The sequence below is a fragment of the Xiphophorus hellerii genome, chromosome 14 (assembly GCF_003331165.1).
Source record: "Xiphophorus hellerii strain 12219 chromosome 14, Xiphophorus_hellerii-4.1, whole genome shotgun sequence".
Lineage (NCBI taxonomy): Eukaryota > Metazoa > Chordata > Actinopteri > Cyprinodontiformes > Poeciliidae > Xiphophorus > Xiphophorus hellerii.
In genome coordinates, this window is record NC_045685.1 from 16161396 (window position 1) to 16179544 (window position 18149).

Genomic DNA, 18149 nt, shown 5'->3' on the forward strand with positions numbered 1-18149 from the left:
TTCTGTCCAGCTGATAACCCAATAGCATAACATCTTAAATTGGACGTCTTGTCTGTTTGACCACCTGTCTTCACAGATTTCACAGCTTTCCTTTTGTTAACTCATTGTGTTAACCTGACTTGTTTTTTTTATTTTTTGTTTCAGTAGAACTGTGTCAGATTAACCTTAACTTCTAACGTGCGACTTTTATTCACGTGCAGTTTGCTAAAGCATTAACCAAACCTTGTTAACTAAACGTACTTAAGGAGTATAATCATAATTCTTATGCTGTCTTTCTTCTCTCTATATTTTTAAATTCTACAGAATCCTTTGGTAAGTGCTTAGCTCCAAAGCACACATCACCCCCACTAATTTCCATGTTCCAACAACTATTAAAATGCATGGCATGCATTTTACTAACAGATAGCTTAGAGTGTCAGGGTTAGAAAACACACAGAAACACACACACGCACACGCCCCTTACCCTCACAATGTGTAACTGTCTTACTGCTATTAATACCACTGCCAGCTGTAATACCACCTTATCTTGAGATTTTAACCATCAAGCTTCAGGCTACTGTGTTGTGAGAGAGTATTTGCCCCTTACAAATCTCTTCTGTTCTTGATTTTCTTTTTTTTCTTTTGGTTGCTTTTAAATGTTTCAGATCTTCACACAATGTGTAATATCAGACAAATATCAGCTTTATCTGGGGTTGGGTTGTGGGAAAAACAGCCACTTGAGCTCCTCCAAGAGAACCTCTGATCTTTAAATAAGTGTTCTTAAAATTCATTTCAGCTGCTTGTATCCACGATCTCATTCTTTTGGACACTATCCAGGCGTCGTGACTGTAGATGAGGGTAGGAACCAGGCATGGCAGGTTCAAGACTGATCTCCTGCTTTTTTCCCCTTGTCTTTGGCCCGGTCTTGGTCTCTCAAGAAACAGCCTTGATTCCATGCCTGATATGATGACAAGTCTTTCTAACTCTCTATACAACTATTGTGCAACGCAAGCTGATGAATTCAGTTTAGACTGTGTATTAATGCGTAGCTGCATTTAATAACTTAGATATTAGTTAAATATGGCAATTATTTGCTTAATACCAACAAGAAATGTTGGTTGAGTAACTAACTTTTTTCCCATTAATTCTTGCATTTTGTGGTGCCTTCCTCCCCAAAGAAATGGTGTCCTGAAATACTATTTGAACTCTAAACATACAGTACTGGCTTTGGAGGGTTGGGTCTTAGTCTTAATCTTGGTCTCAGTCTCATAAGAACTGGTCTTGACTCCATGCCTAGTAGGAATATAAATCAACCAGATAAATCAAGAACTTTCCCTTTCGATTCTGCTTTTTCTTGACTACGACAAACCATCACTACAAATTTCACATCAATCTGTCTATCAATCTCCCACTCTTTTTTTTCATGATTCATGAACAAGACCTCCTCCTCTTGAGACAGAAGGGGAGGAGGTGCCTTCCCCAACCTGGAGAAGGCACTCTATTATTTTACAGCTCAAGCCCGTGATACCAGCCTCAACCACACGATCACAGGCCAATTTGTAGAATCTGTAAATAACCTAAATAGAACATGTCTGGTCACTTGAGGTAGTAGAAGTTGCTGAGCAGATTTTATCAGTCTTTAATCGAACCGCAGTGAAAAAAATTTGTGTGTCAACGACTCAACCTGGGAGTCACAACAGAACCCAGAATATCAATGAACATCATACCTAGAGTCAGAGATGGTAGTGTGATGGGGATGACTCAATGGAACTGCAATAAAATGAATTCAGCTCTTGAGCAAAAAATCCTGAATGAAAATGTCCGGCTATCACTTTGTGACTTTAACTTCAAGTGCACTTGTTTTATGCTGCAGGGCAATAATGCAACGGACACCAGCAAGTCCATCACTGAATGGCTCAAAAGACATTACATTTACCTTAGCATCGTCACCTTGAATCAGTTTCAGGTGTGGTGGTGTGACCATAAACAAGTTTTTTGTACTTGAAAACCTTCTAAGACTGAATTAAAACAGTGTACTTTTATTCCTCTACAGTGATGTAAATGCATCATTCCCAGCATTTTTTGCTACCAATGGTGATGCAAACAGTTATCAGGTTTAGATTTCCATTGCTGTTTCATACAGGGTCCGATTCCCTGAGAAATTAAATAATTACTTGAAAACTACTTGTTGTATTTACTCAGGCAGTAATTGTCAGATATTAAAATTTGTTTGAGATCTGAAACATTTTAATGTGACGAAATTAAGTAAAAAACAGAAGAAATCTGAAAGAGGGTAATTATTTTTTCATAGTACTGTAAGTATTGTCGCATACTGACCTGAATAATAATCAATCCTCACATGTTTGTTCCTCACTCACTTATCCACTACTTTAATGTTTTAACACCAGCACCTTAAGTAGGAAAAAGTCCCCAAGAGCTTTTAGGGAGGCGGCCAGCTTTGCCTCTAGCTCAAACCCAAAGGTCAGCTTGCTTTCAGTCTCATGCACAAAGTCCTGAAAAGTCTTTTCCCCCTCAGTAGATGGTCTTCAGAAGCCACTTTGAAAAAAAAAAAATGGCACCACCTCCCCCCACGTGTTTCACAAGATCTTCTGACTTTATGATTTTTCTATGATGAATCCTGTCTTTTCACTGCCAATAGAGTACAGAAAGAAAAGTTCTCTCTTCTTCTCTCTCCTCTCTCTTTCCTGTAGTACCTTTATTTACGTACCCTGTTGAGTCTAATTTGATTCTTCTTCCAAAGCCCCCAACCTCTATCTACTCGTACTAATGCTTCTTCTTTCCAATCTTATTTGCATTCATATTATCCACCCAGGTGGTACGCCAATAAGAGGTAAGAGTGCTGAACTGACGTTCAAAGAATGAAAATAATACAAATTCATTCTTGCTGTCAAGCCATCCGTACGCACCCATTTTTGTCCTGTTTACAAAGACCGAATACCATTTCATTCATATGGACCCATCCTCCTTATTTGTCCTGGTTTTGGTTGACTAAAATTGTATTTCATCATCGTGTCTATGCCTTATTTACTCCTTTGTGTTCTTGTTTTTTTCTTGTTCTTTTAGCTCAGTTGTGATATGCTTGCCCTGGCTCTAATAAGCATATACAATGACAATTCTGTTTTTTTTCCCAAAACTATATTTTAATGCTCATTTTTGTTTTTGTTTTTTTTGTTTTTTTTTTCCTTTTTGGCCATAGCCAATCATGTGTCCCTCTTTTTTGTCCAACTAAAACAACCAAGCATTTTTTCCCCCCTTAGCTGTTTCTTGTTCAGCACAAAAAAACCGACATGCGCAGATGCTGTGGAAGACCTAACACCACCTCTCCCAAAGACTTCTTTCTATCTTTGCAAACTATTTTTTTCCCATTTCTTCTGTTTGCTTTCCTCTCCTGTACCTCTACAAAAAAGCCCAAACAACCACTTTTTTGATAAAGTTTCTACGGTGCTTTTTTCCCACCTTCCTCTTTCACCTATTTTTCTTACTTTTCTTGGTTTTTTTTTTTTTTAATCTTTTTTGACTTTTTTATTTTTTTTTCTTCAGGGTTTGTGGAAAAGGCAAACTGTAGAGTGTGGCGAGGACCTGATTGGCTCATTTTTGCCGTGTGAGATGGAGCGGGAGAGTTGTTGATGCATAAAGCCATTTTTCTTTGAGTCATGTGACACCACACTGCTGATCCCATTGGTGGATTTTTATGGGTGTCTTTTTGTGGCTAAAGCAGTGGATGGTTATACTTTCTTGTTGGCTCTGGCCGCATTTTGAATTTTGTCTTCTAATACAATTGCATTTTATTTTTCAGCTAAGGGTTGTCAGAAGGTTGTAAGTTGTGTCGACATACATTTCTTGCTAAGATTTGCATGTCAAGCCTTTTGTTAGAGGGTTATATGTTGGTTCTGCCTGAATTAATGATTCAATAAACATTTTTTTCCAGCTAATCTGAGCAGCACAAATTTTTGCACATGCTGCTGTTTTTTTGTTTTTTTTTTACTTTTTCCAAAGATACTTCACCCAGGTGAAGTCCAAATTATCCCATAGGCTGAATATTACAACTGATCTGTGATTGAATATGCTAAAAAAAAAAAAAATCATACCTAAATTTTCATTTTGTTTTGTTTTTTAAATTGTCCTCCCTTGTTGCGCTGCTTTCTTATACTGTAAACCTCTTTTGTTCGATCCATGTTTCCCTGAAGCAGTATCACTCATCCCCATACTGACCAGTCCAGTGACATGTTGTATATTGATGGGTTGCCCCTCCTATTCAAAGTAAAAATCGACCGTTTGTATTTTTTGTTGTCTTTGGCGCTAGGCATGGGTCGGTATGAGGCTCTCATGGTGTCGTAATCTTGAGTTAAATACCAAGGTTTCTTGTTATCAAGGTATTTAGATAGAAACACAAAGCAAAAAATGTAGAAGTTATTCTTATTACTGCAGTAATAATAATTTTATATCCAGTTTTAAGAAAATATACACAATTAATATATTAACAGCACTTAACATAAGCAGAATAAGCCAATATTAGCCGACAAATTAGTCAGTTTTAGCGTACCAAACGTAGTTTTAAAACAGTTTTTTTTTATTTTTTTAAATGTTTTGCATACCGTCGAAATCAGATATTTACATTCACTGGATAACGGCACACAACCATCTGTCTCATTGTGTGGCATTAAATCATACAATTTTTCAGTGTCTAAGACCAGTTAGATGTGCCAAAATTATTTCAATTTGCCAAATGCCAGAAATGTAAGTCAGACTTTTGCAGCTTGTTAATTTCTCTCGTTGTTCCCAGTTGTACAGAATTCATGACATTGATCTTCCGTCTTTACTTGGCCCTGTCACTAGTGTGGCTAGGTCTACCGTTTTCAGACATAGGCCAGCTTCTCTGCTCTTAGCAGTGATTGAAGTTTACATACACTAAGATTCCTTTTTATACAATTTGGGAAAATCCAGATAGGAATGTCGTGGCTTTGTGTTAATCGGTGTCACACATGTGGAAGTATTTTAAGGCAACACCACTGCTTCCTTTTTTGGAAATCCACTTCTCTGGTTCATCTTTGGATGCAATTTGCAGATGCCAGAAGGTGCCACAATCTTCCGTTCACATGAGTATGAGCACTACAAGAATGTCCAGACATCACAACATTCAGGAAGTAGACAGGTTCTGTGTCCCAGAGATAATTGTATTTTTGGTAGTGAAGGTGGGCTAAAAGGAAAGAAGAAAAAACCCTCTTCCTACTAGGCCTGAAAGGCCATTCAGAGAGAAAAAAGCTACTACTAGAAAAGCAATAAAAAAGCCAAATTACGATTTGCAAATGAATTCAAGCAAAAAGTTGATTTCTGAAGACATTACATTAGGTCTAAATAAATTTAGACCTAATGTAAATTTAGTTGTTTTTGGCTTTTAAGAAGTCGGAAAAAGAAGAAGCTTGGCAAACTTGAGAACATCATCTCAACAGAAGTATGCTGGCAGCAGCATCATATTGTGGTGTGATTTTACACCAAGAGGGACTAATGATCCTCACAAAACATATGACATTATAAGAAAATAACATTTTGTCAAAATATTGAAGCAACATCTCAAGATATCAGTCAGGAAATGAAAGCTTGGGTACAAATGGCCATTCCAAAGAATATTTGACCCAAATCATACCACCAAATCAGGCACAAAGTTGCATAAGACTAAGGCAGGAATGGTTTGGATGAAAGAGGAATGTATTGTAGTCTTCTTTTAGCCAGCTGGCTACAGTAACAGCTGCTTTTACACTGTAACCTTAAAAAAACAACCTCGACACCAGAAACCAACCCATGCCTAATTGGCACTGAGATGAGCGTGTTTTTTTTTACAAAATCTACCTTTTTTTTAACTCAGAAAAGGATCAAAATGATAAATTATAGCTTTTAAATATGTTAGGGTATACCTTGTTTTCATGAGTTACTTTCTTTTTCGTTTTTATTTAATTTTTTTACTCTTTTGTTGGTTTGCTACTTTACCTCTAATAATAGAAATAAACAATTTTAGAAGTATTACAATGTTTTGCATGATTGTAATTTGCAGCTGTCCACATGCATAGAAGTCCCCATTTTACTTGATTCATATAATAACGACTAGCAGATAAAGTCTAAAACTTAATGTCTCTGAAGCAAGTTAACCTCCGACATGAAAGGAGAATGCAGAAGATAAATAATTTTGTTTATGAACCAAGTTGACCACATGCCTTTTGTTACCCTGGTTTGTTATTCCAACTAGGAGCCCTGCAGATAGAGCACAGTGAGGAACCGGACCAGGGAAAGTACGAATGTGTGGCAACAAACAACGACGGGACTCGCTATTCTGCCCCGGCTAATCTTTACGTCAGAGGTAGGAAACAGCCTCCATGTTTGTTTTCGCCAAACATTAGTATCACACTGCCTTTAAAACCTGATAAGGAGCGATTAAATCGCCACATTGTCTGCAAGGGTCCGTGTGCTATGAGGTCACTGTAAGTATGCTCTATTACAGTTTATTTTCTGTTCCTTGCACTTGCCTTACCTGCACTGATTTGAACCTAAGGTATCTGCTCTGTTATGTGTTTCCGGTCCGTTTCCGTTGATTATCCCGAGCCTAACACCAGTGACGAGACTGCTTGCAGCATTTATCTACTAATTGCTTTTAAAAAGCTGACTGCTGGAGTTGGTGGAGGGAGTGAACAGACCTCCTTCATCAGCTCCAGCTGTGAAAAGATCCTTTTCTTTCCTCCTTCCTACTGATAAACACTAAGGCACCTGTAATCCCATTACCGAGGATGCAACTTAAAAGAATCAAGAAGCTACAGTTAATTTTACTCTACTGGTATTTTGAAATACACCTCTGTTCATGCAGCAGCCTGAACAGAGCTGTTAGGTTTTATCCTTAACTTATAATTTACTCTGGTTAAACAGGACTTGGTAATCCTTCATTTTACCTCACATTAGTTGAGCACAGTTAATTTAAAATATTATCAAATATATTTTAAAATGGCTAGCAGAAGAATGTATTTTCTTTCCTTCTAGGAGCTTTCGGGTGATGGTTCTGTTCACCTTTTAACCCAGTTCAAAGTCATGTTTGCTTTCTCATTTCAGACGCTATGGCCATTTACGATTTTTAAACCTGCTTTTATTGGGCCTTCTATCACCTCACTGATAGTGAAGACCTTACTTCTGAGCTTGAGATGTCTCAGGGGACAATAATGTTACATTTATCCCCTTCGTGTAAAAAAAAGACTTTTGGTCTTTTCGTACACACCATGAAATGTTTAGTATCGACCATTTATCAATTCCTACTGACCTTAGAGATGTTTTGGGATCTGTAAGAAAGAGAATTTAAAAAAATTAATCTTACTTCTGTGGCAAAATCATCTTTTTTATATCAGCTGCAACAACAAAATGTATAGTAGTTGGTGTCTTTTTTTTTTTAGTTCTTAATCTGTGATAGTTGCAGCAAAATGTCACTTTGTCCATACAAAATTTACTAACTCAGCCCCTTTTAGGCTAAGACATCTGTTTCTCTCCATCTCCGTTCTTAAGCACAACTGATGGTGCAGTGACACCAGTTTGTAAAACAGAAACCATTTGTGTCAGTTTAGAGTTTATGTTGAACACCGTTATAATGATGCCTTAATACTTTCTTGATGATCACTTTAGAAGAAATAAAAATAATTGCAAAAGGTAGCATTATCCACTATAAATGTTGTCTAGTACCCTGAGGGATTCTCTGGAATGCAATTAAATAACCCTCTATTTGTCCATCTGTGTTTGAAACTTGCTTTCTTGCAGCAGCCAAGAGAAATACCAGTCCAAAAAAAAGAAAAACATAAAATGTCATTAAAAATAAAATAACAACAAAAAGACAATATTAATTGGAATGAAAGAGTAGGTATTGTAAATATTAAATGTTAATGCAAAAATACACAAATTCAGAATAAATACTTTAAAAACATTTTTGGAAAACTGAAACATATACAGAGATAAATCTGTGTGATAAACACTTTCCCTCTTCTTTTTTTTTTTGCCCATACTTGATAGAAAGGACGAGGAACAAAACTGAACAGATTTTCCAAATTAGACAAAAACTAAAATGGCTAAAAATGTGAAACTTTTACTCCTCAGGTTTGATACTGTTACCTACTGAAACCTAAGGCTGTTCTTTGAACCCAGTGACATTACTTAACTATCTTGTTTTTCCTGGTAAAATGATGACATCGAGGGTATTGCTTGCCAGACGTGTCCTATTATAAGTTTAGTGTGTCCCTCCTGCCAGGCTGCACTGCTGTCGTACCATTAGAAATCCAAACTCTTCCCACTGTTGGTGAAAAACAAGCCGACAGTTCTTCAACCTTCTGTTTGTCATTACCATTTCTATTCTTGCATTAGTTTGATGTGGGATGCCCTGTTAAATATCAGTAAAAACACATGTGTGAACCTGTAGGAGAGAGAATGCTGATAGTCTGTGATGACCATTAGCCAACTGTTGTGCAGCCATGGAAAACTTCTGACAGTGAGAAAGCAAATGAAAAAGGAGACATAGTTTTTACGTTTTCTTGGGAAGCTAATCAAATGGTTTAGGGTCTCAAACTTCAGTCCTCACAGGCTGGTGTACTGAGACACTTTGACAAGTCTTTACTTCAACACACTAGAATCAAAAAATATTGTTGTTGGGACTCCAGAGACAAAATGAAACAATGGAGCAACACAATTTAAGTGTTTTGGACATCAGTCCTGAAGAACTGGAGTTTGAGACCACTGGCTTTGGGTACAACACAGTCTATAAGTGAGTAAATGCTACTTCAAACGTTTTAGCTCCGACAAGGTGTCGCTGTTGGTGTTGGGGAGATTCACAGGTCCTTAAGGTCCTCCGAAATGTTTTCCACAGCATTTGAGCACCTGAAACATGGCCTTCTTACTCTCTGTGTTTCCCTTGTTTTTTCTCCTTCCCTTATTTCATTTTGTTCTGCATCCAAAATCCCTACATCCTTCAGAGCTACGAGAAGGTTGGTGTGCTTTTTACTTCTTCAACAAGTTACTTTTTATGGCAATCGATTTTCTTTATTTTCATCACCAAAAAGGAAATCACATCTTCCAGACATTGAAGCAAACATTCTTCCATTGGTTTTGCTTTTGCCTCAGCATATTGGTTTTTTTTTGTCACACATTCAGTGTTCTTGTTCCTGTAGAGACTGTCCCTTGCTCTGTGTCAGAATGCATGACCGTCCAACAGGTGGCACATGTTGGTAACCTGGAGGCGGAACAGTGGGAGGTTGATTTTTGCATCTGCTTGACTGTCTGTTTGCATGCTCACTTGCTAACGTCTGACCCTCCCAGCCCTTTACCACAGCAGTGTTCCTGCTTGGGTTTACTCCTAGCTTACAGAAAATCTGGCTCGAGGAAGAACGGGGCTTACTCTGCATGCAGACATTCAAACATCTTTGCAAGTGTTTCCCATAGATAGACATATGTTCAAGAATTTAAACTAAAGTCGAGTGTCAAGCTGTAAAAACAATTCCACCCGCAGCGATTATGTACTGAGGATGTTACTGCTGGAGAAGTCGTGAAAGAATGATACATTCAGACTCTTATCCACAAGTCTTGACAAATGTAATGATATTCAAATGAGCAGGATAATATTATGTCTGTGGGGAGCGCAATCCAATTGGATATTAATTAAATATTGAGCGAGAGAAACGTGGTATTTAATAATGCAGTCAGTTCCCTTGGATTTCCTCTCCGGAGAGCAAACCGAGCTCTTTTCAGAGCGGGCTTCGAGAATTGGCAGCAGGAAGCACATGACGACGCGATAGCAGAGTAAAGCTAACGCATCCTCAGGTTAGAGACATTGAAACTAGAGGATCTTATGGGTTATGTGAAAATATTTATTTGTTTTCTTTATTTTAAAAACATTTGTGGTCCATTTTGTAAATACTAGCAGTAACACTGAGCTCACCAGTACATATGAACCCATCCTTGAAGCTTGTCTGTTTTGTTTGCTTCTGTGTTCCATTATCCACTTTATTTGGTAATCCTAACCAAGTGAAGATGCTCAGAAGCAGCACAACTAGTCTATTTTCAAAAGAAATTTCTTATGCCTGTTTGAACTGCTAAGGCAACATTTTGACAATGTTTGAAGCAGTTTTCCTTTTTCATTTTGTCTCCATATTCCTGTTTGCATGATGGGATTTCTTTCACCTCCAAAAATCCTTGAAGTCAGCTTTGTGTCCATGATGTTCTACAGTTTTGTCCAGCTAAAAGTTGTTAATCTTTCTTCTTTAATGTATTATTTATTATGTGTATCCACTGTTGTAGTCAGATGTTATACATTCATAAACCCATATTGGAGTCTATATACTGTAGTTTGGAATTTCAGCACATTGGACTTAAATAAAAGAAAAATCTGCTTTTATTACAGCCTAAAAGCTGCAAAGGTCAACTGAACTTTAACATACAGAGAAAATCCTGGTGTTCATGGAGGTCAGGGACCACAATCTTGCACTAATGAATCAAATCTGCAAATATTTGAGATCCCCACAAAAAATTCTTATAACTGTCTATTTTAAAATGCCATTCACCAAATATACATTAAAATGCATTATTAGCACTATTACGGAAGCTAACATTTATGGTTGTTTTCATCTCTGCTTTTGGGGTTACAGTCAATCAACGCCAAGGAAAATAAATGCTGTTCCTACATTGGCTGCTTTGTAAAAGCCAGCCAATAGTCTGTCAAGTAGAAATGTGCAGAACTGTTTCAGCTTCCAGTCTACTTAAAATTCTATGAATAAGTAAACTTTCCAAATCTGCAAAAGGTAAATCCACAAATACTCAATCACAAATAGACAGGCATCCACTGTTTGCCTTGAGTGTTTCATATTTTTTCTATGACACACATGTTTTTCCTGAAACTCTTCCATTGTAGTCCTTTATGTCCCATCACAGTCAGTAGGGTTATCCTTTGCAAACCCTTAAACGGATACCTCACCTGCAGTATGTAACACTCTTGGCATCTACATTTAGTAGAAATCTAGATTATAGTTTGTCCTGGAGGCTAAAACCAATGGCCTGTCTGAAAAGGGGCCAAGACCACAGAAGACTTCCAAGCTTTTAAAACAGCTTTTACCTCATAAATCTCATAGCGGTTTGGATAAATGCTATTTCATAAAGCTAAAAGGCCATAATTACCTTGGATTGGGTGATTAGAAAAAAGAAGTGCAGTGTAAATTTGAACAAAATAGCCTTCACATAAACTGCTTTAATATTTTTGCTCTTTATGTGGCTTTGCTTCTGTATCCGACTATTACTCTGACTGGAAACACTTTTTATGTTCCATGTTTTACAGGAAAGTCTTTGGTGATGTGCCACCTCCAATTTCCATTTCCTCTGTAAAAAATTTAAAATAAATAAATCCTTGGATTCCCCACGAATGACCATCCATTGCAAACATAAGTTTGGTTTTACAGTTCATGTAGTGCAGTAAACAGGCTATGACGTTTTTGATGTAGATGTTTTAAGACAGGAGAAGTGTGCTTAGGTCTCTTCCCCTCTTAGACTTGGCCTTAAGTTTTCCCTCCCTGGCCATCTAATTTGGGTTCAAGTCAAGTTGGCACTTCTAATGTTTGCTAACACATTATTGCAAATAACCTTTAAAGTTTTTTAAACTACATCTTTAATTCACCAACAGTTAGTACACATTATGTTCACTCATTCTTATGCACACATTTTTGAGGTTCATTAAAACCTTCCTGTTAAAGTGTGAGACATAAAAGTGTTTCTGATGTCTTCTAGGCCTACTTTCAAACATTTTTTTGCTCCTATGATGAGAGCAAAAAACCCAGCTTCATAGCAGAATTGCCTTGTTTTTTTTTTGTTTTTTTTATCTTTTGTAAGCTGGTTGAGTTCTAAAGAGGAAATGCATAACATCTGACAGTCCTGTGTTTTGTTTGCACTGAACCTTAAAAGAATCCAAAAATGTTGACTTCTGGCTATTCTATGTGTTGTTCTGATATTTGTAATGTATACGCCTGTGGTATGTAAGAATCAGTTTGTGTCTAAAAGTTGTTTCTTCGCATACAATTGCCTGGCAACAGTATTTATGTACAAATCCGATGCTGTATTTTGTACATAGTGCTCATATTGGTGTTCACCCATTCACCATTACCTTTACAGCTTGGATAAAATTTGCTTAAAATGTGTCTTTACGGATGATATAAAACAGTTTTCATTTGAATTCTGCAGATAAAATCGCAATCTCCGAGCAATCAAACCCTTTGGAAACTACTACGAAGGATTTGATTTGTTTTATATCCATTTATTTTTTCTTGGTTGGTTGTTCTAAACCTGGTAATTCCTTTCCAGTACGGCGAGTCCCACCCCGATTCTCCATCCCACCGACAGACAATGAGATCATGCCTGGTGGCAGCGTGAATATCACGTGTGTAGCTGTGGGCTCGCCCATGCCGTACGTCAAGTGGATGCTGGGCGCTGAGGATCTCACCCCGGAGGACGACATGCCCATTGGACGCAACGTCTTGGAGCTCACGGATGTGCGACAGTCGGCCAACTACACTTGTGTTGCCATGTCAACACTTGGGGTGATAGAAGCGATGGCCCAGATAACAGTAAAAGGTAAACATGCTGATTAAGATGGGTAGGATTTTACTAATGTTATTTAAAAATAAATAACACGCTATAATTGTTCAAACTGCTGTATTACATTGTCCAGAAGCAAAGTTAAATCTGCGTATTGAAGATAGATAGAAGATTATAGAAACCACACGAAGAAGTTCATATGATGCAGCTTTTAAGTTGAAGGCTATCGATCTGGCAGTAGATTTATCACTGCCAGATCAAGCAGATTTATCAAGGACGCTCCCCTCTGCTACGTCCTTGTGGAAAACAGAGACCAGCGGAGATACCAGCGGCTTATAGCCCGGTGCGGCTTATATATGTATGTTTCCAGTTTGTTTTTGTTTTTTTTTGTTGTGTTTTTTTTTTTTTTTTTTACTGTGGGTGCGGCTTATATCGAGGTGCGCTCTGTAGTCCGGAAAATACAATAGTTAGTCTTCAGATAACATAATGTGTTTGACTGATTTGAAAGCCTGCATTTTCTTCATATACTTTTTTTTTTTAAAGAAAATGACAATGTTCTAAATATGATACGTTTTAAACACAGTGATGATTCAGATTGAATGGTTGGAGTAAAATAAATCATGGAAAAGTAGTTAAGTATGTACGCGTCAATCACAATGTTCTTAGGACTTTCTGAGTTGCCATTTCTGGAATTATGCTAATGAAAGATATATAAGTTAATCACTTTTCAGAATGTTAAGAATGTTGATCATCTTCACTTCATACTAAGATTGAACAGTTTTGTCTTGTAACTTGAATGTTGTTTGATATTCAGAAAACATTCAAGTAGAGGCTATTGTTAGAAACGTACCCACCTCTCTCTGTCAAAACAAGCCAATTTCAAAGCTTTTCTTAAAACTCTGGCACCAGACTTGGAACATATGATACAAGCTTAAGATTATAGCAAAGTGCTTATCTGTCAGACAGAGAACTACAAAGTAACGAGCTCCCTGTTTCTAAAAGGAGGGGTACAAAGTAGTGTCTACTTTTTGGTGCAGAAATAGTAATCATTTGTCCCTTGTAATATACCAGAATGACAACCCAGATAACGCTGCCACATTCACATGCACACAAGGGATAGACTCCAGCCTACAAACGCGCTCACAGCTTTATTTTTCTGAGACAAAACATGAAGATATTAGTCACAATATACCAGCGTGGCAGAGGCTTCCCCCAGTAGTCTGCTTCAGATGGCATATAAACACGATCTATTGCTCTGATATCCTTTGCTGTGCGCCACGGTGTGGAGAATTAAAGCAATAAATTTACCTGTTTAATTATTAAAGTGATCTAAAGAAATCTAAAGATTAACAACATAAACAACAGCTCTGTAAAATGCTGAATGCAGACAATGCAAGAATCCGTGGCTTCAGAAATAAATGACAGAGATAAAGTTTTCTGATATTTCCCATATATTTGTATTTTTATTAATATTTATGAAATAATTGTCACTGCAGCACTACCCAAGGCTCCTGGCACTCCGGTGGTGACTGAGCGCACAGCAACCAGCATCACGCTGACTTGGGACTCTGGCAACCCCGAGCCAGTGTCCTACTACATCATCCAACACAAATCCAAGTACTCTGATGACCTGTACAAGGAGATAGATGGTGTTGCCACCACCCGGTACAGCGTGGGCGGCCTTAGCCCCTACTCCGACTATGAGTTCAGGGTGGTGGCTGTGAACAACATTGGACGAGGGCCGCCCAGCGAGAGCATCGAGGCCAAAACAGCAGAGCAGGCCCCGAGCACCGCGCCGAGGCAGGTTCGAGGTCACATGATGAGCGCGACCACGGCGGTCATCCAATGGGACGAGCCGGAGGAGCCCAATGGGCAAATCATGGGCTACAGGGTGTACTACACCATGGATTACAGCCAGCATGTTAATGTCTGGGAGAAGCAGATAGTTCGGGGGTCTAACTTCGTCACCATCCAGGGCCTCATCCCGAATAAGACCTACTACATCAAAGTGTTGGCCTTCACCTCTGTGGGCGACGGACCCCTTTCTCCTGAGCTGCAAATCATCGCCAAGACTGGAGGTGGGTTTGGTGCCAGTGATGAATCAGTTTGTACCTGCTTTGACAATTGATGAAGTATGGAAGCGTGCTGTATGGAAAGGTGGATCGAAAACTCCATTACACAGTATTTTCCAGCAAGATGGAGATTAGAGTTATTCTGGTTTGATCTATGATCATTGACTGAGTCAACTTAAGTGATAGGATGTAAATTAACGTCAAATTATTTTTCTTAAATAATTGATAAAAGGGTTTCACGAAAATACCAAAATAAAAATAAAAAACTGATGCGCAAGATATTGTTACACAGGCTCTTAGAACATTGGAGCAGCAAGCAGTAGCAGAGCTGACTGGTAGTGGTGCAGAACCAGATGACAGAAACCACTCTCCAACTCAAAAATGATTGGATATGCTTGTCAATAATATAAAAACATCATGCAAACCTATTTAAAAAAAACAAGCCAGTCTTTCTTCACCAAAGTAGCCGTTCCTGAGTGCGATGATCCCCAGCAAGTGGCCTCACAAACTGCTTTCATAGCTACATAACACATTTCCCACAATTCAGATGATACAGAGCTGTGACTGCATCCTTTGGTGAGTGAGGGGCTTACCAGGAGCGGGTTGAATTCAACTCCCCTAACCACCTCAGTCCTTTAACAAAACACAGAGACTGCATAAGGGGGTCTTAATCCCACCTTGGAGTGTTTATGGAAAGTGTTGGAGAATTTTTATTCAATATGTTCTAAATTAGTTCATAATAATACAGTAATGAAAAACATAATGTTAAAAGACTATTAGAAACCCCATATATGCCATATATTTTATTCAGTAATAAAACAATAATAATAATATTGTATATTTGAGGATGGCATAGTGGTATCTATGAGACTGACATCCCTCTGGGCTGTAACCATTCCACTGTTGTGTCCACAAGTGTGACTGAAATCCCAATGAATTGTGTGTAATGTGGCTCATAATGAACTCATTTCTTTGTTCCCAGTTCCCTCCCAGCCGACTGACTTTAAAGGAGAAGCCAAATCAGAAACGAGCATTTTGCTTTCATGGAACGCTCCGGCCCAGACGGGACTGGAAAACCAAGTGACCGGATATGAGCTCACGTACAGAAAGAAGGACGACAAAGATGAGGTAATTACTTACAATGGCAACAGTTTGCATTTCAAGTCTACTTGCACATAAGAAATATTCTGAATCTATCCAGATTTTTGCATAACAATAACAAGGCTGCAGTTGTTTTAATAGTGTTTTTAAGAGTTGCTTGCTACCCTCCTTAATTACTTACAGTACGGCTGTTAGTTTAACACTGCTGCGAGTAATTAACAGGGCATAATTGGCAACTTTTTCTCCTCTTTCTCCTCAAGCATTTTTATTTTTATGAGTTTGACATTTGGAGATTGTGGCTTGCAGTAGTGATTTAATTTTCCTTTGAATTATCATTGCAATATTAAGCAATAAAAAGAGGAATGATGTATTTTTCTATTTCAACGCTCCCGGATATAAACAAAGTACATGTGTATCCTTGTAAAAGCTCAGTCCTGGTCTTATCTGACTGTACCACGCGGTTCCAGCTTCGAAATCAAACTTTACACTTATACATTGGTAATGGTAGGGCAGCAAAATCTGTTTCCTGGTATCCTAACCATTTGGTATAAAGTCAGTATCTGATGGTTGAGACTTGATGACCCCAAGATCTCACTGCTTCCTGCTGTTTTCTAATGTCAAGCTTTGGGGATTTTTAAACTCCTTAAACTGATTCGCTTGTCACTTCATAGTAGTTGCTCTTAATAAAGATTTTAGTAAGTTTAGGCAAGTAGCTATTTTCTTTTAGCCATTACGTCTAATTTTCAGATCAACACACAGCTGCTTTACTTGCACACCATGTTCTCTTGTATTGCCTGAAAGAAATGAATTTCTCTGTTGCATCATATTTACTCTCCAGCAAAAACGGAAAATCATAATTCCCTAGATAAAAGTTCCTCAATGCTCTTATTAAGTTAAAGTACCAAAGTATAGAAAAGAAAATGCTTAATTTATATTCAATTTAAATTGTTTGTGACGCCAACATTTTTGCCAACAATTAAAACATTTTTTTTGTGTTAACGTTGGATTCTTTCCACCACAAAATAAATGTGCTCAGATTTAAGATCAGATGATACTTCTGCAATAAAATATTAATTAATTGTTAAGTTTTTTTTAACTTTGCTAGGTGTACAGTGTAAAAGAAGAATTCCTTGGTGCTGTTAAAAAAAGTTTTATGTATAAGATGAATTCTTCCATGTGTCTGCAGATGTTGGACTGATTTTGATGGAGTTCTTAGGTGTTTACAAAATCTCAACGGTCTTCTCTAGCACTGTTTTCATATATCCACCAGAATGCTAAACTACTGACACTTCTTGATTTACAAAGCTATTCTTGGGATTCTATCTGCATACATGCTAAGCCGCATCAATTAAAAACACTGAGGGGTTTCACATCAGACCTCTCATTGTCCTGAGGGTTTTAGTGTAGATGCTTTTTATACTTCAGGTGTACGATTTTATGTTTGAAATTGTGTCAAAAGCTGTTTCTGTTAGGAGTGCACCAATTGCAGTTTTCGGCCTTTAGAAACAAACTGACGATCTTTAGAAAGCCTGACCTGCTGATTCCAATTTTGACCGATTTTACCAATTTTGTTCTTAGCTGTCAGGTGTTAAAAGGTCACAATACACCTTCGATGTTCCAATCTTATTTTATTGAAAATCATTGAATACCATGAAATAATACAAACTTGTCTAGGCTGCAGGAAATTTTTAGAGCATTCCTGTCCAAACTACTACATTAACTAATCAAAGAAAAAAAAAAGAAAAGTCTTTCATTTTTCACATGAAAGAAAAACTTGCACAACAGGTTAAGCTGTAGACCTGTTTTGAGCCTTGACCTTGATTGCTGTGCCCCTTGTTTCCATGCTGGTCTCTTTGCCGGAATCTACTTGTAAAAGAGGTTCCATGTGTTAATGAGTGTTTCATAGCCAGGTAAAGAAGAAATGAAATGACAGAAGACCAAACTGTCTTCACAGAAACGAATCAGCTTTGAACCGACAACCACATACCTGCTGAAGGACTTGAAGCCCTTCACCACGTACACTTTTCGTCTGGCCGCCCGTAGTAAACATGGAATTGGAGCTTACACCAGTGACATCTCTGCAGAAACTCCACAGACGCGTAGGTGTTCTTCTTTACCTGACCAAGTTTAAACTATCTGGGAACAAACGTGTTTCAAATGCATTTTTCTTTGAAGTCCAAACATCTCAAAAGGGCGGAGATGTCAGTTATGCCTTTTGGTTTGCTTTTTCTTTTTTTATCTATTAATGTTTGATGCATTTGAAAAATGTTTAAATCGAAGTTTGCAGATTGAAAAAAAGAAAACTGTGCAGCATTCCTTGTAATGGCTGTACTGACAGCCAACTGGGCTTTCTGCAACGTCACTAGAATGGTTTACAAAAGCCCCTGC

The 18149-nt window shown here is 37.9% G+C and overlaps 1 protein-coding gene across 43 annotated transcripts in view; it reads left to right on the forward strand.

Moving 5' to 3' along the window:
* The window catches only part of LOC116732739 (receptor-type tyrosine-protein phosphatase delta), a 459528-nt gene that overhangs the window by 394000 nt on the left and 47379 nt on the right, over positions 1 to 18149 (forward strand). For 24 of the 43 annotated variants that reach the window (XM_032583123.1, XM_032583114.1, XM_032583113.1 and 21 more), the window contains 8 exons: positions 304 to 312; positions 2813 to 2830; positions 6242 to 6352; positions 8988 to 8999; positions 12355 to 12624; positions 14085 to 14666; positions 15643 to 15788; positions 17716 to 17860. In XM_032583123.1, coding sequence (XP_032439014.1) covers positions 304 to 312; positions 2813 to 2830; positions 6242 to 6352; positions 8988 to 8999; positions 12355 to 12624; positions 14085 to 14666; positions 15643 to 15788; positions 17716 to 17860 — 1293 coding nt within the window. The remainder of the gene's footprint in view (positions 1 to 303; positions 313 to 2812; positions 2831 to 6241; positions 6353 to 8987; positions 9000 to 12354; positions 12625 to 14084; positions 14667 to 15642; positions 15789 to 17715; positions 17861 to 18149) is intronic. The other 19 variants (XM_032583125.1, XM_032583127.1, XM_032583129.1 and 16 more) reach the window with 5 other exon arrangements.